At 36.6% G+C, this 24,744-nt stretch overlaps 1 protein-coding gene and 2 pseudogenes across 3 annotated transcripts in view; all 3 read left to right on the top strand.

Moving 5' to 3' along the window:
• CARD14 (caspase recruitment domain family member 14) overlaps nucleotides 1-24,744 on the top strand; it is a 71,573-nt gene that overhangs the window by 16,611 nt on the left and 30,218 nt on the right. For 2 of the 3 annotated variants that reach the window (XM_027850171.1, XM_027850169.1), the window contains exons 3-4: nucleotides 8,692-8,911; nucleotides 10,618-10,755. In XM_027850171.1, the coding sequence (XP_027705972.1) occupies nucleotides 8,701-8,911; nucleotides 10,618-10,755 (349 nt within the window). In that variant the 5' untranslated portion in view covers nucleotides 8,692-8,700. Of the gene's footprint in view, nucleotides 1-8,054; nucleotides 8,098-8,691; nucleotides 8,912-10,617; nucleotides 10,756-24,744 lie in introns of those variants that run through there. The other variant, XM_027850170.1, reaches the window with a different exon arrangement.
• Nucleotides 699-2,456, top strand: LOC114034427 (annotated as a pseudogene).
• LOC114034426 lies at nucleotides 4,402-5,441 on the top strand (annotated as a pseudogene).

The raw sequence follows: 24,744 nt of genomic DNA, 5'->3' as shown, positions 1-24,744 counted from the left end.
CCTCAGACACTTGACACTTACTGGCTGTGTGACCCAATTGCCTCACCAAAAAAAAGCAAAAAAAAAAATACTGAATGTGATACTCAGTTTCATATACAATTCCTTTTTTCTGTTTTTTATATATAGAAATATTAATTTCTTGATGTTTAAGTTCATAAATTTTAAAAATAAAACAAATACAATGCAAAGCATTGGAAGTAATTTCCTTTTGTTTTTAAAATGCACTGTCATTCATTTTTGGAGCATGTTAACCTTCCTGGAAAAATGTTGAGTTAATTTTAAAAATCAGTGTATACTCTTTGAGTACATATTGGCTGATTGGTGAAGGGAGGCATCTAGGATGGTGCTAGGAAAGTTGTTGGATCAAAAATTTTCAGAAGAGTGTAATTATAATTACTAAGCTCTGGAGAAGACTTGTGAAAGCTCACCTACCTCAGTCCTTTATAGAGGCAGGGAACTCTGGGTGTGGAATATGGCATATAGTCAGATTCAGTTGCTACCTTGGTTAGTATTGCTGAACTTTTTTTCTTGATTTATTATTCTTTGTTATCTCTTTAGAACCCTCAGGGTAGAGGTGAGGACTATACTGAAAATGAATGGAATTGAGATTGTTGGCTCCCATTCCAAGGTGATGGTAAAGGTAGAGCTCTTGCCTCTAGCATTAGCAGTTTATCCCTTTTGGTATCAATGTGACTCACATGAAAACTTTGGTAGTTAATGAGATAAGTCAAGGTCATGGAAAATATGACTCTCCTATTGGTCAGGGATTAGATATTAGCTCTAGTGTTTTCATTGGCAGAAACTTTGTTTTTTTAGAAAGAAGGATGTCTTGTAGCTAGTGGGAAAGGGCTCAATGAGAACAGGTCGAGGTGGCCATGCATGTCTTAAAGAGTGGTTGTGATGGGTTGGACTTCTAACAACAGGAGTAGGTGAGGTGGTCAATTTCATTGCTTTTGCATTTGTGCCCGCCATATTAGCAACTCCATTAGGAGCTTTTTTGTGTGTGTTCTTGTAAGTGCCATTCTTTCATCGTATTTTTCAAATAAAAGATTAAATCCTTATGGAAAAATTGAAAGTTTATTAAGTATCTTAAGGTCTACTGTTACAGAACCCATACTCCAAAAGAGGAGGAGATAAAAACCTTAAGATCTCTCATAAGCTAGAAGATCCAGCTTTAATTGTTTTTTGTCTTTGATATTAATTTTTGTGATTGAACCATGATGTGAATAGACTTGTTTACATAGAGATTTGCTGTTGTTGGAATATTTTCAGTCTCTTATAGTAAGAGCCTGGGAACTGCTGTTAAAATAATTTTTTAATTTTTGGCTGGGAAGCCTATGCTGAGGCCTCTGCTAAGCTGGATAAATCATAACAATAGCTAACATGTATATAGTGCTTACTCTATGCTAAGTGCTAAGTGCTTTACAATTATTATCTCATTTCATCTTCACAATAACCCTGAGAGGTACATGCTATTGTTATCGCCATTTTACAGATAAGGCAATTGATTATGCCTTACACTCTGGGTAAGTATGAAAATCAATGATTTAAACAGGGTCCTGGATATATTTAATCCATTCATAGTGACTCCAATATATTATATATTCTTTACTATGTCTGTTTTAACTTGTTTAGTTATCCTTTTCTTAAAGAGCGGCAAAACACGCCTGTTAACAGCATTATTGGGACTTCAAGTGGTTTCCTTACAATTATTGTAGGAATCTTTTTTTAATACACCATCAATGCTGTGAGTTTTAGTCTAACAAGTTTCAGTGTAGTGTGCTGTGTATCCTTCCCCACAAAAAAACCCAAAAAAGTAGTGAATATCTGTCCAACTTGTATGAACATTGTATTAGTAATGAAGGAAGCTTGAGCTGCAGAAGTGAATAGCAAACTAGTGAAAACATCTTTAGAAGAAATGGAAATCTAACATCTATTTTGACAATAGATCAGGATTATTCTGTAATTCTGTTTTTATTCTGTCCAAAGTTACTAGTGATCTCTAAGTTGCCAAAACCAAGAGGTATTTTCTCAATCTTGTCTTTGACTTCTATACAGCCTTTGGTGCCGTCAATCACCCTCTTCTCATTGATACTTTCTTCTCTCTAGTTTTTCTCAACACTATTCTAGTTCTTCTGTCTATCTGACTGTTCTTTCTCTGTCTTCTTTGCTAGATCTTCATCAGGGTAGAGCCAATTAACCATGAGTGTTAATGATCTCTCAAGGATCTTTCTTGGGCCCTTTTCTCTTTATTCAGAGCATCCCAAGAATCTTGCTGCAATTTTAAACTTCAGTAAACTTTAAATTTTCCTTAGTGAACTCATCAGCTTCCATAGATTTGATTACCATCTCTAGTCAGATGATTCTCAGATTCATTTATTTAGCCCTAATTTCTCTAATGACATTTACTTTCACATCTCTAGTTGCCTATTGCACATCTCAAACTGGATGTCTAATAGACATCTTAAACTTGACACGTCCCAAATGGAACTTGTGCTTTTCTGCTCAAGCCCTCCTCTCTTCCTAACATTCCTCATCACTGTCCTCTCAGTCTCCCAAGTTCACCAGCTAGGTGTCATTCTCATCTCCTCCCACTCTCTCATACCTCATATCCGATCAGTTACCAAGTCCCTTTTCTTTCCCCTTGGCAGCATCTCATGTATAAACCTCTTCTCTCCTCTGACACTGTTACCCTCCTGATATAAGCCCTTATCACCTCATGCCTGGACTATTGCAATAAGCTTCATGTTGGTCTTCCTGCCTCACATCTGTCCTCACTATAGCCCATCCTCTACTTAGCTATTAAAGTGATCTTCCCAAAGTGCAGATCTGACCATGTAATTTCCCTATTCAGTAAATTCTAGAGGCTTCCTTTTACCTTCGGGATCAAATATAAAATTCTCTGTTTTGCTTTAAAAGACACCCTTCATAACCTGGTCTCTTCCTACCTTTCCAGTCTTGTGCCCCTCCATGTATTCTATGATCCAATGACACTGGCCTCCTTGCTGTCCTTGAATAAGACACTCTTCTCAACTCTGCATTTTCTCTGGCTACTCCCCATGCTTGAAATCCTCTCCCTTTTTGTCTCTGTCTCCTTGCTTCCCTGGCTTTCTTCAAGTCTCAGCAAAAATCCTATCTTGTATAAGTATAACACATATACACATAAATTTATGCATATACTACACACACACATGCACACATACACACATAGTTTGAACATAGTTGTTTGCTTGTTGTCTCCAATAGATTGCGAGCTCATTGAGAGCAGGGATTGTTTTTGCCTTTCTCTGTATTCCCAGCACTTAGCATAGGGCCTGGAACACAGTGGGAGCTTAATAAATGATTATAGACTTGACTTTTGCTGTAAAATTTTTGTTGTTGTTTAGTCATGTCCAACCCTTAGTGACCCTGTTGGGAGTTTTCTTGGCAAAGATAACTAGAGTGATTTGCCATTTCCTTCTCCAGCGGATCCATTTTGTCAGGCAACTGGAGGTTAAGTGACTTGCCCAGGGTTACACAACTAGGAAGTATCTGAGTCTGGATTTGTACTCAGGTCTTTCTGACTTTAGGCTCAGTGTTGTATCCACTGAGCCACCAGCTGCCTCTTACTGTAAAATTAGCTTGTCTGAGAATAGAAATTGTAATTCTAAATGCTGTATTTTTAAAAACTAATTTTAAAATGATTTCACTTATTTGGACCAAGAACAATAATGATTTTACTTTTCTTATTGGTTTAATTGGTTTTGGTTACTATTAACACTGTATAATTGTATAATTATTTTAAATTTTAATTTAATTTATTTAATTAATTTAATTTTAAATATTAATTATTTTAAATGTTGAATCTTTAATCAAAAACTTATTGTACTGTTTTAATTATAAAAATGAAATGCTTTATATTCTGTGAAAAAAGAAAGTGATAAAGGTGATGTAAAAAACAAAAAATAAGATTAAAAATATTGCAGATAACACACAGTAGATCATGTGTGTGTAGCTATTTAAAAGTTGGTTATATTTTTATGCTCTTAGACAATTAAGTAATTTTTACATATTTAAGAGGTCTTGAAGAATGTAAAGAGAGAATATATACAGATACTTTGCCAACTCTCTCTTTAAAAGAAAGTCATGAAGTTAAGTCCACTTGCCTCAGGGTAGATCCATGACCAGTCCAGGCAGAGGAGTTCTATACCATTCTAAAAGACCTGCAGTCAGATGCAGAAGGAAAATAGGAAGGAGGAAAAAGCAAAGATAAATCAATGACATAGTTGAGAGAGGAAGAATGAGAGACTGAACATAGGAGACTATACTAGGGAAGGACCAGAGAGAGTACTAGAAAGGATTAAAAAATGCTTTTTACATGTTTTCATGTAAAATATACAGGGACTCAGAAAAGCAATTCCAATGAATACGTCAGTGTTGACTTTGCAAGAATGTAAATTTGAAAATCAATACAACAAGAATTCAAGAAGTCATCCCCATGGATGTTTTTAGCTCTGTAAAATGATTTTATATTCAGTGGTTAGCATCAAACAAGCAAAGTTTGAACTGAGGAAGCCACTTGTGCTCTGGTCCCTGAGCCTTGTGGTTTTCAGTGTATTCATTATGCTTTGCATTGGTGCTTATATCATCTATATTTTGGTGAACAAAAGCCTGAGTCAGTTTGTGATCAGAATTTTTACAGTGGACCTGCCAGCCAATTTTGGGATGCATTTGTGCTAAGCAAAGCACCCAAACTAGGAGATATGTATTTATTATTCTTAGGAAATAGGAACTTGTCTTCTTGTATTGGTACCATCATATTTCTGTGCTTCTCTACTCTTGGTACTTTTCTAAGGATGAAGGCACTAGAGGTGACTTACAAGAATGTAGTCATCAGAGTTTGGCTCATGACTGTGAACAATGAAGCACATGTAGTAAAGTGCTCCTCCAATGCCTTGCAAGTAGCAGGCTTCAGGATCTTGTGGAAGTTTACCATGTTCATCACTTTGTTCCATATTACTCAGATGGTGATGGATAGATAGTTAAAGATTGCTAGGTAGCATGGTGTATTAGAGCATTGGACCTGCTGTTAGGAAGAACTGAGTTCAAATCTCTTCTCAGACGCTAGCTGTGTGACTCTGGGCAAGACATTTAACCTCTGTTTGCCTCAGTTTCCTCCCCTATAAAATGGGGACAATAATAGCATCATCTCTGAGGATTGTTTTGAGGACAAATTGAGATATTTGTAAACTGTGTTGTAAAACTTTAAGTATTATATAAATGCTAGCTATTATTATTGTTAATAATTATTATTTGGTCTTTTACTGGATGCAGGAAGACCAATGCCATTCTCATAATCAGAACATCATCTGCTCCTCACTCATGTACCTCAACTACTTTTCTGTCATTTCTTCTTTGAGGCCTACACCAGCAAAATGAGGAAAGCAAGTAAGGCTGAATAGTATTGGAAGTGAGAAGGAAACTATAACTCAGAATCATTAAGAAAAAAAAAAACAGACAAAAGTAAAAGGCACAAGAATCATACAGATAGTGCAGCTAAAAATAATAATTAAAAAAGAAAACTTGGCAGTTTAGGGATAATTAGGCTGATATAACTCAGTAAGTTTATAATCTTTATTTTGGTGAGCATCTAGAGCTCAGCATTGAATTTTCCCCTATTAGACTGCAAGCTCCTTGAAAGCAGGGACTGTCTTTTGTCTTCTATGCCCTTAGTACAATGCCTGGCACATAGATGATGCTTAATAATGTTTTATTGACTGACTGACTAATTCAACTCCATCACAAAGGACTACTGCTGAGAGACTTTATTCCTCTTGTACCTGTCAACTCTAGGAAGAAAGAATGAAAGAAAGAAAGAAATATAAAATATTTTTACAGAAATCTGTTAATAAAGAAAGAAAGAAAAAGAAAAAGAAAGGAAAGATAAGTAAATGAAAATTATTAACAGATTTCTGTAAAAATGTTTTATATTTCCCTAAGGACAAAAGACTTTTACTAAAAACAAAACAAAAAGCAAACCAACTTATTTCTATATCCTTAACCTTTTTTTGACATCAATCTTCAGTCAACAACAGAGTCAAAAATGGAGATGTAGTAGGTATGTCTATAGAATCAGTGCTTTCACAGAAATGAAACACTTCCTTGGGAAAGATTGATAGTTTTAGTCCAAATGAGAAAGATATCTTGAAGGCCTCTTAAAATGTCCCTAAGCCATGAGTTGATGAGTAAGAGAAAAGTTTGATGTTTCCCACTGTAAGCTAGAAATTGTGTGTAATCCTTTGGACAGTGAGTGTGAAAAAATCAGCTGGGGTATGATACTTAGACCAGGTTTTTAATGTGAGGAATGAAAGATGGCTACCAAGTTCCAAATGGGAAAGAATTTGTCCAAGTGCATTTCCAATAGAAGTCCAGCACTTTGTACTATTGCATAATATATAAAGAAAGGGTTAATCTTAATTCTCTTCCCTGAGCCTTTTAAAAAGAAACTTGGGAGGGAAGCAGGAAGGAGTAAAAAAGGGAAAACCACAACTGAAAAATCTGAAAACTGATCCTCTACTGGCTAGAAGAAAAAGAAAGTAATTCTGAGAAAAAGAAAAATAAAAACAAAATTACATAGGTATAAACAATATCTATATTCTGTTCTATTTCTTTCACATACAGAGCAAACCTGTGATATGGCACACATTTTATATTTTTACATTATATTTCTTATTTTTTATTTTTTACTTTCAAGAAGAATAAATAACTATAGGACCATACCGAGTATTGTGTTATTACTGTTTTTACACCTGCCACACCTGCTTCTTAAGCAGCGTAGAGTTGTTTAAAGCGCCCTCTTCTGGTTAAATGGAGAGGCTGCAAGGAAACACATTTGGCCTTGACAATAGAAATCCAAGGCCCAGGAAGATTTAATCTCTGGAATTTAGAAATCCATAAAGTGGCAACCAGTCCACTGATCACATACAAATCAGCTTCAGAAAAAAAAGGGTGGGAGCGTCTACTCTGGAACACAGAGAATCATTTCTGAAGAGCCATATGCCTCAAAGTACATCATAATATTTCAGTCCTCTTCAAGCCAAATACGTCCGTCAGTCAAGTAGTGCTAAGTGCCTGAGAACATAAAGAAAGGGAAAAGACAGTCTCTGTTCTCAAGGAGCTCACATGTGGAGACCACATGCAAGCAATTATGTACAAATTACATATATACAGGATAAATTAGGGGTAGTCTTGGGGGAAAGGCACTTAGATTAAGGAGAATTGGGTAAGGCTGAAGGTGGGACTTTAGCTGGGTCTTGAAGGAAGCCATGTGTAAAAGTTCTTGCCATTTTTAAGGAGCAATTAAGTAAAGTCATCTTGTGATGCTACAATGCTCTAAACTCCATTGGTCAAGTACTTTAACAATTAGAAAAAATGAAATGAATAGATTAAGAGATTATATCCTATAGAATACACACACACACACACACACACACACTCACACTGTTTGGGTTACATAAAACTGGACTGCAAAGTCCAACAATCTTGGCTATGAGATGTGACTTTTTTTATGTGACTATATTTCCTCATTTTGCTGGTGTAGGCCTCAAAGAAGAAGATTAGGCTATTCTTGGCTATTAGAAAAGATTGTCATTTATCTTTCTTGCTTTGTTTAAAGGTATATTGTAGGAAGGATTTTTCAAATTATTTTAGCCTTATTTATACTGTCATTCATGAAATGAAACTGCTCTGGTTTTCTCTGTCAAAGACTAGAAGGGTCCTTTTGTACATTAGATTTTAAAAAAGAATAAAGTTGCATTGCATTTGATGTGAATGGTTTTTAACCAATTAATTAAATAACAAAAAAGACATCCAGAATATGAAATTTAAAAAGAAGAAGAAAGTCACATTGCATTTCATACAAGTTGTTTTTTCCAATTAAAAAATAAAAACAAGAAGAAAAGACATCCAGAAAAGGAAATTACACAACCTCTCTCCCTCAGTCATTCAGTTAGACCTCCAGCCCATTTCTTCTTGTCCTAGGTAGAGAAGAGGACCTTTATAGAGGCTGTATGAAATTGGCTCACTCTCATCATCTTCATCAAAATCAGTGACACAGAGGTGAATATAGAAACCCATCTTTATTGCACATTACTCCTCATGGGGAATAAACTAAAGAGGATTTCTTTCTGTTCCACACACAAGGCATTCCAACTCTTATCCCTCTTCCTTTTCACAGTATGTGGAATGCATTCTTCTCATCTTTGCGTTCTAGAATCCCTAGTTTCCTTGCAAAATTCACTTCAATGAATGCATGCTACCTAAGCCCTTTCCTAATTCCCTCCCCCTTTCCTAGCTGCTAGTAACTTCCCCTGACAATATTAAATTTTATTTACTTTGTATTTTTTTTGTCTATACTTATTCATGTGCATGTTTTCTCCTTTGATAGAATGTAAGCTCCTTGAGGGCAGGAACTATTTTGTTTTTTGTCTTTGTATCTCCAGTGACTAGCACAGAAAGTATAAATGTCACAAATTATAACCCCTTACCCCTGCATCAGTCATTTCCTTTTCTATTTCAGAAATGCAGAAGGAGAATTTGAATAGCATGGACTCTAATTGTACAACCATCCTGCTTCCTTTATGTTGTTTTATTGATGCTGGATCTCCTATTTTTACTGCTTTCTCTTGTTCTATTTTATTTATTTGTTTTTAGCTTCTAGCAATGGCAGACCTGTGCCCCACGTACTGTGAGCTAACAAGCCTGGATGAGGAGAACTTGTGGGAGATAATGGAGAACCACCGATTTAAGATTGTCCGAAATGTCTGCCCCAGTCGACTAACTCCCTACCTCCGACAGGCCAAGGTGCTAGACCAGCTGGATGAGGAAGAAGTGCTGCACAGTCCCAAGTTCACTAACAATGCCATGAGAGTAGGTGAGAGTCTGAGACTGGGATCCTTCTCACAGGCCAGGTCAAGCCCACGAGTATTTATTCTGTCTTTTGTGTGGCTAGCATTGGGCTCTACAATTCAGGGTCAGTCTATGGAATTGTTATCATCCCTGGCCCGGCACTGGAGCATCTGGAGGTGATGGTGGGGAAGGGAATGGAATTTTGTGTGCAAGACTTCTGCGGACGTGGCTTCTAGGAATTGGGAGCATATTTTGCTTTAGATTCTACATTAAGGCTACACGTGTGGCAGCTGTCCGTTGCTACTTTGTATTCCATCTCCCTGAAACAATCTGCCTAGGCAAATGCCCTTGGAGGTATCTCAGCTATGCCTAGAGAATTCTCTGTATGCCTGGGTCAGCAGCAAAAGCAGATAATGATATATTAGGGAGTGGACATTATTTACTTTTGGGAGGTGCATTTAGGCATCTTTTAAATAGAAAGTCTATGTTCTTTCTTGTAAGGCCTTGTATGTATTTAACATGAATATTACAATATTCTCTCCCCTTAAAATCTGAAGATGCAGCTCTTGGCATTATTCAACATATATTTTCATGTTTATTAGTACAATTTTGCAGAGAACCTAAATGTATGCTGAATAAGATTGATTAAGGAGGCAGCTAAGTGGTGCAGTGCATAGAGCACCAGCCCTGGATTCAGGAGGACCTGAGTTCAAATCCGGCATCAGACTTACTAGCTGTGTGACCCTGGGCAAGTCACTTAACCCCATTGCCTAGCCCCCCCCCCCCCCAAAAAGATTAAGTAATTGGATCTACAGTGATTGGATCCAGGCCTGATACTGAGAGTCACCTGCAGATCTGAAATATTTCCATGAACTCCTTATAGTTTGAAGTGAAGATCACAAAATGGTGAAGCAAACGAGGAAATGTTGCAAACCTATTTAATCTAGACTGGAGGTTCATCTCTAGTAGGTTAGGAAATCAAAGAATCTGAGTCAGAGCTCTCATTAGTACAAAATGGGGTTTTGAGAAAAAGGTAGTGCCCAGTGCAATGCAGAGAAAAGAGGGTTTGATTTGGAATCAGGGGCCCTGGGTTTGAATCCCAGCTTTGCTACATATTATCTTTTTGAATTTGGGACCATCACTTAACCTCTCCCAGGCTCAGTTTCCTGATCTGTAAAATAAAGAGAGAAGGAGTAGATTATATGACCCTTGGGCCCTTTCAGCAATTAAAACTATAATCCTGAAATCCTAGGATTATTTCTTGAGGGATTTCAAAATATTGATTGGGGATTAAGAATGACACCCTTCTGTATGGTTTGGGAAAGCAAACATGTATCTGATGTAATTCAAAACCCAAGCATTTACTAAGATAGTATAGTAAATATAGGTATAGCAAATACGAAAGTATATGTAAGTATAGTAAGAAAAGTAGCTATAAAACATTCCCCTGATAAACCTAGGGTGAACTCCCTCACAGATAAACAGTGCCCATTGGGAAGAGTCCTTTCTGCTCCTTACCTTCTCTGGTTCCATCAGCTTGCTGGGGAGGGTAGACCAAATCCTGACCCTCCCTTATACAGGAATAATAAGGGGACAGTATGGTCCCCTTCCAGGGACCCCTCAAGATCCATCCTTTGCACCCCCATCAAAGACTAGGTTCTCTTACCTTATTCAATCTGTAGTGAGACTAGTCCATGCTCCTGCCTGTAAAATGGTCCTTCTGTTTCACAGGATATTTGCTAGATGTGCTGAAGACTCGAGGAAAAGCTGGGGCCATTGCCTTTCTGGAGAGCTTGAAGTTTCATAATCCTGACATTTACACCCTGATCACTGGACAAGAGCCCTCTGTTGACTCTGGTAGTTTCCATGGTAAGATCTGGGGCTTTTCTCAGGGATCCATACTTGAGAAGAACTTTCTAGGAATGGATGAGATGCTTGCATCTAATTACACCCCCTCCTCCCAAGCATGACAATGGCAAAAATACCCTTTGGGGAAGTCCTATTCTATCAGTGAACCATCTTAAGCTTCATAGATAGGATCATAGATTTAGAGTTGGAAGGGAGCTCAGAGATCATCTGTTCTAACCTACTAAATTTACAAATGAAGAAAATGAGACCCACAGAAGTTAAGTGACTTGCCCAAGATCACCTAGGCAGTAAGTTGCAGACCCGGTATTTGAACACATGTTGCCTGACTGCAAATTGAATGCTGAGAGGCTGTTAGGTGGCAAAGTAGACAGCATGATGGACTTAGAGTTAGGAAGACCTGAATTCAAATTCAGCCTCAGATCCTACCTGTGTGACCCTGGACAGGTCAATTAACCTCTGTCTGTCTCAGTTGTCTCATCTGTAAAATGAGGATAAAAATATTATCTCCCTCCTAGGGTTGTTGTGAGGATCAAATGTGAAAATATTTGTTTTGCACACCTTGAGTATCTATATTAATGCCAGCTATTACTATCCTTATCATTATTTCCACAGTATGCTGGTTTTGCTTTTCTTTAAACCAAGGAATCTGAACTGGCAACAATTTTATTTTGCCCCTTCTATTTTCAATATTCTAGAAGTAAACCACCCTAAAGGAAGAACATGGGAGAAAATATTTGTAGCAGCAAGTCAGTCAAGATTATCCTTTGCACACTCACTCTGTGCAGAGCCCTCTACCAGGGACAACAAAGAAAAGGAGAAGCTCAGCCCTTGCTTTTGAGTCATTTAGCAAACCTCTCTGTTCCATAGCTGCCATGAGGAAGGAAGGGACAACATAGTCCCAGGCATCCAGGGAGGGACAATATTTAAGGGCTGTAAGGGTTGGTTTTCCCCAAAAAATAGAAAAAGAGATTACAAACCAGATCCTACAGCTTTGCAAATAACTCTTTATTCTTTTGCTCACCCAAGTCAAGTTTAATTTAGATGTAGTTAATACAAAAGAAATTTTACTAATTTTTGTGCCTCTTGGCTGGCAAAACATTTATGCCATTTCAGTACTCATTTAGATAGTCATTTCTCACTTATCCTCATTAATAAAGGGCAGCAAGGCTTAGCTAATTCTAGATAGTGGGTAGTGTGAAATTCTTTATTTGACTTTGCAGAATATATATATATATAAATGCATATATGTCAGTAGATTTATACTCATATCAAAATGAATCTGCATTTAGTTATCTGCAATATAGCACAATCATAAAATATGCTTCCTTGTAACAGTAACGTAATATACTTATGTTACAACAAATTTGCATTCTCTGAATATGCACCAACTGATGACAGGAGACAATGGCCTGGAAATATGGTGGGCATCAGTGGGAAACCAGCCAGAGACTGACAATTTTTTTGTAGATTATCCATGCTATGGATAATCTACAAATAAAGGAAAATCTACTATAATTATTTAACTAAACTTCACAGTTATGGAGGGTAGGCTGTTCCTTTTGCATTTTCTTGACCTTAATGAAATTTAACACATATTTATTCAGTATATACAGTATGCAACACATTATGCTAAGCCTGGAGATACAAAGGTAAAAATCAATACAGTCCTTGCCTTCAAGGAGTATCCAATCTTATGGTCAACATTAGACATAGGCATACATAAATCATACTTCAAGATAGAATATGACAAAAGTAAAGGAAGAGAATGGATAAGCTGCTGTAAGAAACATTTTGTTATAGAAAAAAAATGCCACAACTCACTAAGTTTAGGGTACATATCAGATAAAGAAGCTCTATTATTTTTATTACAAGCCATGGTAGGGAGAAGCACCAGTTGATTGGCAGTTTCCTTTGTCAACCAATATAAAAGCCCTTTTCTACTAGTATGTATAAATGTATGTTTTATACACACACATACATGCACATATATATATATACACATATATGAATATATATTATATGTAATCAAATGAAGAATAAAATTGGAGAAAAATCAGTATGTGTGATAAACTATATACAACTGTCATTGGAAACAGAATATAACACTTTGTTTCTTTCAGGGAAAGAACAGAGATTTGCTAATTTGGTTAGCAAATTGTTGGTCTCAAGGGCAAGGATTAAGGCAACTGCTTTTGTTTTGTTGTTGTTTTCTATCATGGCCTTTCAAGTGGATTGGAATGAGGGTAAACTCAAATACAGAGAAATGTCTGTTCATTTTTTACTGCAATAGAGGCTAATCTCAAGGAAGAGTCCTTCATGTCAACAGAAGAGGAAATGAGGTCTCTCTTTTTGAGCTTCCACACTTTCTACTTTGAAATGTTAATACTTTACTCAATGACATCCATTTTTGATAGCTCTATAAATATAGCATATACAATCTTTGGAACTGGAGTTAGGGGAGTAACTGGATGGTGTTGACAGCCCTTGTGGGCACAAACAATAATTAGAAAATTGGGCAGAGAGCTCTGGTCACGTGTCTTAGATATGGATCCACATGTCACACTACAAAGCAATCCAACACTTCTTTCTGGAGGACATTGGAGGCTTGTAGGATAAGGGGGAAAAAAAGCAAAAAGCACAAATGAATATATAGATTAACACTTGGATAAAGTTGTAGACCCAGGACTAGATGTCTAAATTATAGCTTTTGTCTTTCGTTGTTATGTGACTTAGGGGGTGGAAGACTAAAGCAAGCTAATGTGTCCATTCTGGATTTGTTCTCCCTTTGTTCCAATAGAGCACATTGGTGCAGGATAGGAGACAGAGGTATCTGATTACTTTGTAGTGTGATGTATGGATCCATATCTAAGGTGCATGTCTAATGGACTTGACAGTGGGTAGTGATTTTATTGGTGTTGGTGGGTCCTGAGATTCAGCAAGGCTAAAGTGCATTTTTCCCATTGATGGGCCTTCATGTAGACCTGGTCTCCTGGTGTGAGGTCATGGAGGGAGTGTCATGTGTTTTGGGCAAAAATTTTGATAACTGTTAGTGAATAGACTTAATACATTTCATTTGTGCCTGACCATGATTCTTCTCTCATCTGTTTATTGGAGATCTGCTTGGTATGGGGTAACTGGAGGTCAAGGTGCCATTGGCATCCTATTCATCATGAAAATTTCATGTGACATGAGGCTCTGCTTTAGGTTTGTAGGTTTCCCAATACACATTGGAGTCATGTGAAGAGCATCTGGTCACTTAAATCCAGAGTTAGCACAAATCAAACCTTAGCTGTCTTATTCTTAAGAATTTTGTTTTGTCATTCAATTGCTCCCTGTAGACTCAGAGTATAGAGGACAATGAAAATGCTATTGGGTCTTCAAAGCCTTGAATATTTCCTTTGAAATTTGTCCCATCAAATGGGCATCTCTGTCACTACTGATAGAAAGATAACAAATCAAAAAATAAATTCTTTAAAAGTCTTTTAGTAACAGCATAGTTTTCTTCTAAAGGAAAGCTTCAATCAATCCTGAATATAATCAAATGATTACAAATAAATATTCAAAGTACCACCATTTTACAAAAGGTTCCTATGGTGGGAGTTGGGTTGCTCATGTCACTTCTGCAGGCTGCTCAGTGTTAGTTGCCTGGCATACAGGGACAGCTCAAGCAATAATGTTAAATTTCGAAAGGAAATTTGAAGCCGCTAATGTTTTCTAACTGTTTCAATCACAAGTATTCCCCCTTTGCTCATGGTGCACCTAAGTAAAGTATAGCTCTGAGGGGGAGGATGGAGCAAAGAGGTCCTTGAATGAGTACATGTCCTTAGGGTCCTCTGAGATGAGTTCGTGGACCAAGATTCACCTGCTGTTTTTCTTTAATAAACTTCATGCCTGTCATCAGTATCTTTGAGGTTACTAAAATGTGGGCACAAACAATAATTAGAAAATTGGGACAGCCAAGTGGTAGAGTGGATAGAGTGCTAGGCCTGAAGTTCAAATCTGGCCTCAGATATTTACTAGCTGTGTGATCCTGGGCAAGTCACTTAACTTCTCTTTGCCTCAATTTCCTCACCTGTAAAATGGGGATAATAATATCGACTACCTTTTAGGGTTTTAGTGAGGATCAAATGAGATGATAATCATAAAGCACTCAGCACAGCGTCTGGCACATAGTAAATGCTATATAAATGTTAGTTTTTTTTAATGGCTAATTCCTTTGAGAAAGTTATTCCACTCCTGTATTCTCATCACTGTATATTTAGATATACATAGTAAAATAGAAATTTGTCGTAAAGTGTATGGGATGTTTCCTAGAATAAAGGAATATATTGAAAGAGGGGAAAGGAGAACATTTTTGTAATTCAATCAGTTTGATCAAGACTGAATCCACAAGTTACAGACTAACCTTTATTATCTATGTAGGGATAAGCCTCTCTCAGCTCTGTTTGATCTGGGGTGAAGGTCAGAAATTTTTTTGGAATACCCAATTGATGAATCATAACTCCACACTATACAAGGGGTTTAATAACCAGACCCAGACGCTAACAGATGGGAAATGTTTCCATTTGAAGGCAAGCAGAACCATGGGGAAATGTGTCAGCGAATCTCACCACTGTCTTTGTGATACTATCACCCCAAGCTTTCCAGCAAGTTAAACCTACCCAGGATTGAGTTAACATGAGGACATGCAAGGCAGCACCCCCGGTAGACTACTGTTAGCATCTTTCTTTGCTTGGTGGATTGTTGATGCATCAGCATAAATGCTTGTACCAGTATCAGAGTGAAATTATAATAATTGTGAATTATTATAATAATATATAATTATAATATGTTATCTATCGTTCTAACATATTCCACCTTACACATTAAGTTCTACTGTTAACAATTTAGAATTGAGTTGTTACTCTTTTAATGGTAATAGTACAAGATGTTGGACTTTTTTTTTCCAGCTGAAGCAAAATCATAATAATGTAACACTAAAAACTTCTATTCTTTGTACCGACTAAGTCCCTGTAAGATGGTTAAAAATACTAACTCCTTTCTTCGCAGTCTATTAATTCTATCTTGCATACATATCTTAACAGATCATTCTGCTCATAATACATTTCAAAACAAAGGTCAATGAGAAACATTAGCAGACATAAAGTTAAAATGATGACATTATGAGATCTTACAAAAAAGATGATAGGGCTCACCAAAAATAAAAAAATAGCTTGTTTATTATCTTTTTTAAATTTAATATTTATTATGAATTTTACAAACACCAACAAATATGAGCACTTCCATATACAAATAGGAGAGTATTATATATAAATGATACCATAAATTTCTATTGTGTACGTCTTTTTGAAAAAAAGGATATGTCCAACTTAACATGGTATTTTCAACACTATGCTGCTTGTCTGTGTCCCCTTCTGAATTTTCTTCTACTCTCTTCTGTTTTTTTTTCTGATTCTTTGCTTTTTTTTCTTTCATTTCTTCATTTTTTTTTCATATCAATACCTCTACCCCCACCCACCCACCTCCCACTGGTATCTAACTCCTCCCCAACATTCCAAAGCCATCCCTAATAACGAATAAAAATAGTCAAGGGAAACAAATACACACATTGGTCATTCAAAAAATGCCTTATGCTGAATTTTGAATCACCTTTCTGCCAAGAAGGGAAGAGCACAAATCATCTGGTTCAGTGATTGATCAGAGTTCTTAAGTCTTTCACAATTGCTTTCGCTTACAATGTTGTAGTCATCATCTATATTATGCTCATGGTTCTACTTAACTCACCCTGCATTACTCCATACAGGTCTTTCTAAGCTTTCTCTAAATTTGTTGCCTTCATCATTTCTTACAGTACAATAATATTCCATCACATTTGCATGCCATGATTTGTTTAACCATCCCCAAAAGGTAGGCTCTCTCTTAGTTTCCAGTTCTTTGCCAACACAAAAAGAGCTGCTATAAATATTTTTGTACATATACATCCTTTTCCTCTTTGGATCTCTTTGGAGTATAGATCTAGCAGTGATATTGCTGAGTTAAACAGTATGCATGCTTTTTGGGTATAGTTCCAATGTACTGTCCAGAATGACTGTACCAATCCATAGTTCTACCAGCAGTGCAATAATATGCCTGTTTTTCCATAGATCCTCCAACATTTGTTATTTTCCCTATTTGTCAGCTTTGCAAATGTGATGACTATGAGGTGGAACCTTTCAGTTGTTTTAACTTGCATTTCTTTAATTGGTAGTGATTTGGGACATTTTTCATGTGCCTATTGATAAGTTGGATTCCTTCCTCAGAAAACTACCTGTTCATATTCTTTCAATATTTACCAATTGGGAAATGGTTCTTGTTCTTATAAATTTGAATCATTTCCCTACATATCTTAAAAATGATATCTTTATTGGAAAAACTTTCTGCAAAGATTTTTTCCCATTACCTGCTTCTCTTTTAATTTTCACTTACATTAGTTTTGTTTATGCAAAAGCTTTTTAATTTTATGAAATCAAAATTATTCATTTTGCCTTCTGTGATCTTCTCTAACTCTTGTTTTGTTATGAACTGTTCCCCTATCCATAGATCTGACAGGGAATTTCCTCCTTGCTCTTCTAATTTGTTTATGATGTACCCATTTGGAGTTTATCTTGGTATACTGTGCGAGATGTTGTTCTATACCTACTTTTGCCTGACTACTTTCCAGTTTTCCCAGAAGTTTTTGTTAAATAATTTTTACCCTGGTGGCTGGAATCTTTGGATTTATCAACTAGTAGTACTATTTTGCTGTACTACTTTGCTTCTGTATATTGCTACATTTTATTTTTCTAATGCATTTTCTCATTTTGGATACTTCCAGATTGATCAAGCATGTAGGTATAAAACTTCATTAATTAGGACCCATACTTAATAGTAAATAGTCAATAGTCAGTAACTATTAAGTGCCTGCTATGTGCCTGGCAATGTGCTAAATGCTGAGTATGCAAATCCAAAAAAAGAGAAGAGTTCCTGTCCTTGAGGAGTTTACAATCTAATGGGGGAAGACAACACTCAAAAGGAAGCTTGAGAAGCAGGGAGTGGGTTGTTGGGAGAGGAAGTAAGGAATCAGATGCTGGGGCACTATGGAGAAGTCAGAGAAATCCCAAAGCAGTGCAACCAGGTGAGAAATGAGGACAGCTGAGTTGAGCTCTTTTTTTTGGGAGGCAACTAGGGTTAAGTGACTTGGGTTGAGCTCTTTTTTTTTTTTTTTTTTTTGGGAGGTAACTAGGGTTAAGTGACTTGCCCAGGGTCACACAGTTAGTAAGTGTTAAGTGTCTGAGGCCGGATTTGAACTCAAGTACTTCTGAGTCTAGGGCCGGTACTTGGTCCATTGTGCCACCAAGCTGCCCCAAGCTCCCTTTTTAAATAGAGATTTTGGAGTTTATGACTCCTCTTTCCAATCAGAGGGGCAAAGGGTGGTGATGAATTGGAGTACCAAGACTGATGGTATCTTGCAGGAAAGAGAGAGAGAGAGAGAGAGAGAGAGAGTACATATACATATATATGGTCTATATAATATGCAATTTACTACAACAATTATGGCCTAATATCGTCTACAGATTTATCATTTTATGTTTCGGAACAGCAACATTGAATGTAAACTCTGATTATCTTTATCTAAAATTCTATTTAGGCTGTTAAGCAGGTAAAATTGAAAAGTCAGTCATAATTTACCACTATTTTTCTGTAAGGTCTGATACATTAATGAAAAGATTTGCAGTTCCACTTTATGGATATGCCTAGATACCAAAGATAATTTGTTTTTGGAGGTTTAATTTCATATTGTAATAGCAGATTGAATTGACATTAAGTAGGTCAGTTGTATATTAATTTTGAGTTTTACTCCTTAATCTGTTTTCTCCAACATTTCAGCCTAAGAGTCAGTACCTGGCATGACATATTTATATCACAATTCATAAATTCCATACTTTAAAAAATCAAGGCAGTAAAATACAATCTAGGACTCATATAGCAGTTTTGTTTTAAATATTTCTGAAAATCAGATTTTTGTTGAAGAAACTCCTAATAGAATATAGATGAAGCCAGTATATATATGGCTTGAGTGAGCAATCAGACTTAGCAATATGAATAATAAAGATATTTGACAGAGTACATACTATGTAGCCTGCACAGAGTGACTCACTGTTGTCTTTCTGGCAGGACCCATCAACAAACCGAAAAAGGTCCACTAGGTTTGTCAAAGGGGAGTTTTTGAAATTAATGAAGTTTTTTTCATAGATCTGTGCGTTAACAAAAATACATTTGCATGAATAGGTGGTGGCTGGAGAGTTCTGATTCTAGGCAACAAATCACCAAATTAATCATTTAATACTATACAAACAACTTATTTACATTTTAATAAGTATTCCTAATTCTAATGAGCACCTTTTTCAAAGGTGGCACTATCTAATGATTAGTTTAAGAAAAATCATCAATAATGATAATAATAGCACTTTTAAGATTTGTAAAGCACTTTACAAATATCATCTCATTTTATCCTCATAACAACTCTGGGAGATAGGTGCTATTATTTTCCCTGTTTTACAGAAGAAATTGAGGCACAAAGTGATTTGCCCAGGATCCCACAGCTAGTAAGAGTCTAAGGCTGGATTTGAACTCAGAACTTCCTAACTCCAAATACAATACTCTAGCTGCCTAGACAATTTGAATGAATTTAGGAAGAAATTCTCAATAACTGCTATAAATTACTCTTTCCATGTGTGGTGGGAAGGGAGAAAAGTCCTTAAATATCTTTTGTATAGAGGGAGATTGCCTAATCAGAGATGCTCATATCTATATTGTGGTTAAAAAAAAAAAAGACCCACTGTTCTAAGTTTGGGTTATCTGTTAGAATTAAAAACAACAGCAATTCTTTATTGATGTTATAAGCCACAGCAAGGCAAGGAGAAGTCTGTTTGCCCTAGAAAAAGTCTCAATGGAGAAAGTGGATTGTGACTACAAGATACTCCCCCAATCAAATACACAAAATAAAATGAAAAAAGCAAAGGCAAGTTGCCAGATAAAACCTACTAAGATAATGTTCCATTGAAAGAGAGAAGGAACAAAATATACAGTTCTCAGATAGTTTTTGTGAAATCTTGAAACGTTGTTCATTGTAGTGAAAAGAAGGATGCTGGTGGAGATAAAAACATTTTAAAAGGATTCAAAAATTAGGAAGGGAGGGGAAACAGACTAGAAGTAGGCAGTATTGCTAAATCTATACTGAAATGGAAGCTGATTCTAAAATTAAGTTACTTGGGTCCAAAGAGGTCACTCTCTCTTTACCTCCATTGTTAGACATAAAAACTGGAAAGATTCAGATAGACTTTGACAATCTAAAATTTTAGAATATAAAACCAATTTTCTAATGACCATTTTTAGAGGATCATGAATCTCCATAAGAACATAGGGTCATTCATGATTTCAGTTTGTTTTTCAGTTTAAGATACTTGAAGTTTCCTTAAGGTTTCTTTCTTAAGGTTTTCACAAAGACTTTTTGATAGACAAAAAATAAGATTTCTGACTTCCCAACGTCTCTTGTGTTTTTATTAGGACTGGATACTAAAGCCAAAATAACTCTAGAAATACCATGTTGTACACATGAAAATATTAGACAATTATTTCCCAAAGTGGATTAATGTTGGCTTTTTTTCTGCCTGATAGCACTAACATTTATGAGATTCAGCATAAATGCTTAGAAGTTTTATTAATTTCAGGGTATTGGAGGATATTGGCTCAAAGTAGAGTTCCCAAAATACAATAATTGTTGCAAAAAATAGGATTTTGTATACCTGAAAACAGAAGAAAGTTTCAAGCTGGACTATACATTTTGAAAATGTAACATAAATCAGTATGATTAGATATATAGCAGAATAGAGAGGTAACTTAAGAAGCTTCTAGTAATGTTTGGGGGCAGTAAAACTATAAAAAAGTGACCAATAAAATAGCTCTTTATTTCTAAGCATCAACCCTTACCAGGTTGGCTGAAAATATTTACATTTCTTAATTCCCAACTAACAATAACAATAATAATCTATAATAAAACCAGAAAAACTTTATTTAATTTTTATTCTCATTTTACTTTTCAGATTTGTATTCCAAAGCTCATGCCTGTTGGTTTTTTTTTTTTTACTCTTGTGGAGTTTTGAATTTGGCCTCATCTTATCTTCAATTTAATAAATTTCAGGAATGAGAGAGAGGTTTTCTCCTTGTTTATTTCCCATTATCTTTTTTTACTTCGACTAGCCATATCATAATGAAAAGAGTAAATTAAATTTGTCAAAATTGGACTCAAATACCAGCCAGTTTGGAATCATAAAAGCTTCGTACTAAAAGTTATTTTTCATTATAAAACTGGCTCAAACTAAATTTAATATAATTGTTTGTTCTCCTGACTGAACGAAACCTTCCACATACAAATAAATACATAACACTTTAAGGTTTGCAAAGTGCTTTACAAATACTATTTTATTGTATCCTTCCAACAACTCTTTGAGCTAGGAGCTTTTATTATCCTCATTTTACAGATGACGAAAAAAAGGCAGACAGAGGTTAAGTGGCTTGCTGAGAATCACATTGCTAGCAAATGTCTGAAGCAGGATTTGAATTCAGATCTTCCTGATTCCAGGCCAAATGTTCTCTCCATTGCACCATCTTGCTGCTTTATAGATAAAAGCAAGGAAAATGAAAATTTTTGTTGGCATTTATACATTTTCACATTTAAAAACAGAGACTGAAAATAGAGGTGCCTTTGGAAGGCTTAGTGTGCCATTCAAAGAAAGCTTCCCATTTTTGTTTTAATTTAGCACTATGTGTTATAAGCATTTACGTTTCCTTTTTCTAAAGTGTTGAGATCAAATGTTACTCCTTCAGGGAAATTATCTAGTGGGAGGTTACCTCTTTACTTGTCCATAAAACAAGTCTGAAGAGAATAAGGAATCACAAAGACAATGGAGATTCCTTAGAGTAAACTGTAACTTACTTAAACTAAGACTTGTCCCTATCACATATCTATGGGAAAACAGGGGAAGGCTTATTCAAGTATTTCTTTAAGTTGCAGCTCAGTCCATGGCAATAATAGCTGCCAAGATGGCCCTCTGCCTGCTGAGGTGGAAGTTAGAGTTCTGTTCTTAGTTCACCACCCACGCTGGTGAAGAGAGAGGCTTAGCCTCTGCCCCTACAAAGGCTCTGGGAAGGTGGGAGTCAGAGTTCCAATAGATGACTCATAAAACACCTCAGGAAAGGAGGATAAATGCTACAGAGGAGTATACTGATCTGCAGGACTTATACCTTCAGAGTCATTAATACAAGACTGTGATGCTTTCACAGCAGGCAGCCTGGTGGCTAATGATTGCCCCCAGGGTTGAGTCTGTGGAAGCTTCAAGGTCTTCTGCAGATCCCCTTAAAGAGACATACACATATGGTCTGGAATAGTCAAATAACATAGGTCATGTCTTGCACAACAACAATCTATACTTCTAAACCTGGCACATTGTTTTGAGTGTAGGTGATATATACAAGATTCTTCCTCCCATATTCCACTTCGAGGAACCTGCCCAGACAGGAGACAAAAACAAGGCTCCAGTAAGGATTCAGCTGGCACAAACAAAACCGGCATTCTGACTCTGGGACCCAGCCAATCCAAAACAGAAACAGCCCTGAACAGAATCAGGAAAAAAAGGTCTTACCTGTTTAAAAAAAATAAGCAAAGAAACAAATGAGAGATCTAGATGCCTCAGACAAGTGCTGAGCTCATGACATCTCATAGCTTGTGTTTTAGAATCTCCTAGGTAATGAACTATATCCATCATGGAAAAAATTCCCCAGCTCTCAAAGTTTAGAGACCGTAAAGAAGCTTTATTGTTTCTGAGTAGTGGTAGGAGGAGGCATCTGCTGACTGACAGTTTTCTTTGACAATATCCTCTGTTGACCAAGCGGTCTCTGATTACATGCCATTTCCTACTCATGTTTATAAGTGTAAAATAAAAAAGAAAAATGGCGGACAGCCAGGCAGGATTATAAACTTCTTGCAGCTGGCCTTGGAAGCAGAACAAAGCAGTTTGTATCTTTCAAGGAGAGGACAGAAGCTTGATAATTTGTAAGTGGCCTGGGAAAGTAGAAAAGAGTAACTTTGCTGCTCTCTGTGGGGGGTCTTGAGAGTGAACTGGGGTTGACATAGACCCAGATATAAGGAATTGTGTGTGTCTACTCATTCTATCTAGGCTGGTTTCAAGATTGAGCCACTCCAAGAAATAAAAGAGATATCTCTATATCCCTCTATTTGATCCTGCCCATGTTCCAGTCCACCATGGGATCTGGGATGGCAACGAAATGAATCAATAATGCTGATCACAATCTATTTAAACTGCCCATCTCCAGTGACTTTTGTCTGTTTCCATACAAGTTCACTCCAGAGAGTCCACCTAACATGGTGGGGGCCTTCCTTGGGTTCTCTTAACATCACTAGGATATCAACACTACACTCAAGTTTTCCATCTGTTATCCCTTACTCTCTTTGCTGTAAATGTTTTTTTAAATCATATTTTCTTTCATCTTTTATGCTGTTTCTCCTGCATAATTTCTTGTAAGAAAAATTAGATGGAAAAAATTACCTTCAGTGAAGGGCTCAGGCATCAAATAACTAGTATTCTTTCCATCACTCAGTCAGTAAATAATCATTTATTAAACCCTTACTATGTACCAGGGCTAAGCACCAGGCACTGTATGAAACACTAGGGAAACAAAATAAGGTGAAAACAATCCCTGCCCTTCTAATGAGAGAGTAGATAAAGTGCTGAATCTGGAGTCAAGGAGACCTGGGTTCAGATTTGACTTTATACTCTTGCTAACTGTGTGACCTTGGGCAAATCATTTAATGGTTGTCTCCCTCAGTTTTCTTAACTGTGAAATAGGATAATAATACCATTTACTTCCCAAGGTTGTGAGGATCAAATGAGATAACATTTGTAAAGTACTTAGCACATTAGTAGTAAAGTGTTTGACACAGTAGGCACTTGATAAATGCTTGTTTCCTTCCTTGCTGTGAATACAGAGAAAGATATATATGAGAGATATTGTAAAGATAGAAATAACAAGAGTTAGGGTATCATTGGATCATAGGATGGAAAGAAGTAAAGTGTAAGAAGACGGGAAAGGTAGGAAGAGGCCAGGTAATGAAAAGTTTTAAATGCTAAATAGAAGGCTTTATATTTGATTCTGGAGGTAACAAGGGGCTACTGGAGTTTGTTGAGGAGGGGAGATGACACGGGTAGGCCTGTGCTTTTGGAAAACCACTTTGGTAAGTGATTGGAAGATGCACTGCAGTGGGGAGAAACTTGAGACAGGGAGACCAATTAATAGGTTACTGCAATAGTCCAGGCAAGAAGCAATAAGGTCCTGAACTAGGACTGGGGCCCTGTGAGTGAAGAAAGAGCAACATATGTAAGACATGTTATGAAGATAAAAACAAGATTTGGAAACAGACTGGATATATGAGGTGAGTGAGAGTGAGGAGTTAAGGATGAATGAGTTTGTGAGCCTAGGTGACTTTGAGATTGATGGTGCCCTCAACAATAATAGGAAAGTTGGAAAGATAACAAATTCTGTTTTGGGCATATGTTTGAGATTCAGTTTGAAATGTTCAATGGGCAGTTGATTTTTGTGGGACTGGAGCTCAAGAGAGAGACTACTAGGACTAGATAAGTAGATCTAGGAATCATCTAGATAGAGATGGTGATTGAACCCATGGGAGCTGATAAGGTGACCAAATGAGACAATAGAGAGAAAAGAGAGCAGGGCGCAGGGCAGAGCTTTAGGGACACCCATGGTTAGTGAACAAGACATGGATGAATAACTAACAAAGGAGACAGAGAAGCAGCCAGATTGACACGAGGAGAACCAGGAGAAGTAGCATCATGTGTAACTTGAGTTTCAAAGTCCTTTGGTATGGGACCCTCA

This window comes from Vombatus ursinus, unplaced genomic scaffold, assembly GCF_900497805.2.
Source record: "Vombatus ursinus unplaced genomic scaffold, bare-nosed wombat genome assembly UNPS02008996.1, whole genome shotgun sequence".
In the NCBI taxonomy this organism is placed as follows: domain Eukaryota; kingdom Metazoa; phylum Chordata; class Mammalia; order Diprotodontia; family Vombatidae; genus Vombatus; species Vombatus ursinus.
This window is presented reverse-complemented; position numbering and strand designations above follow the sequence as displayed.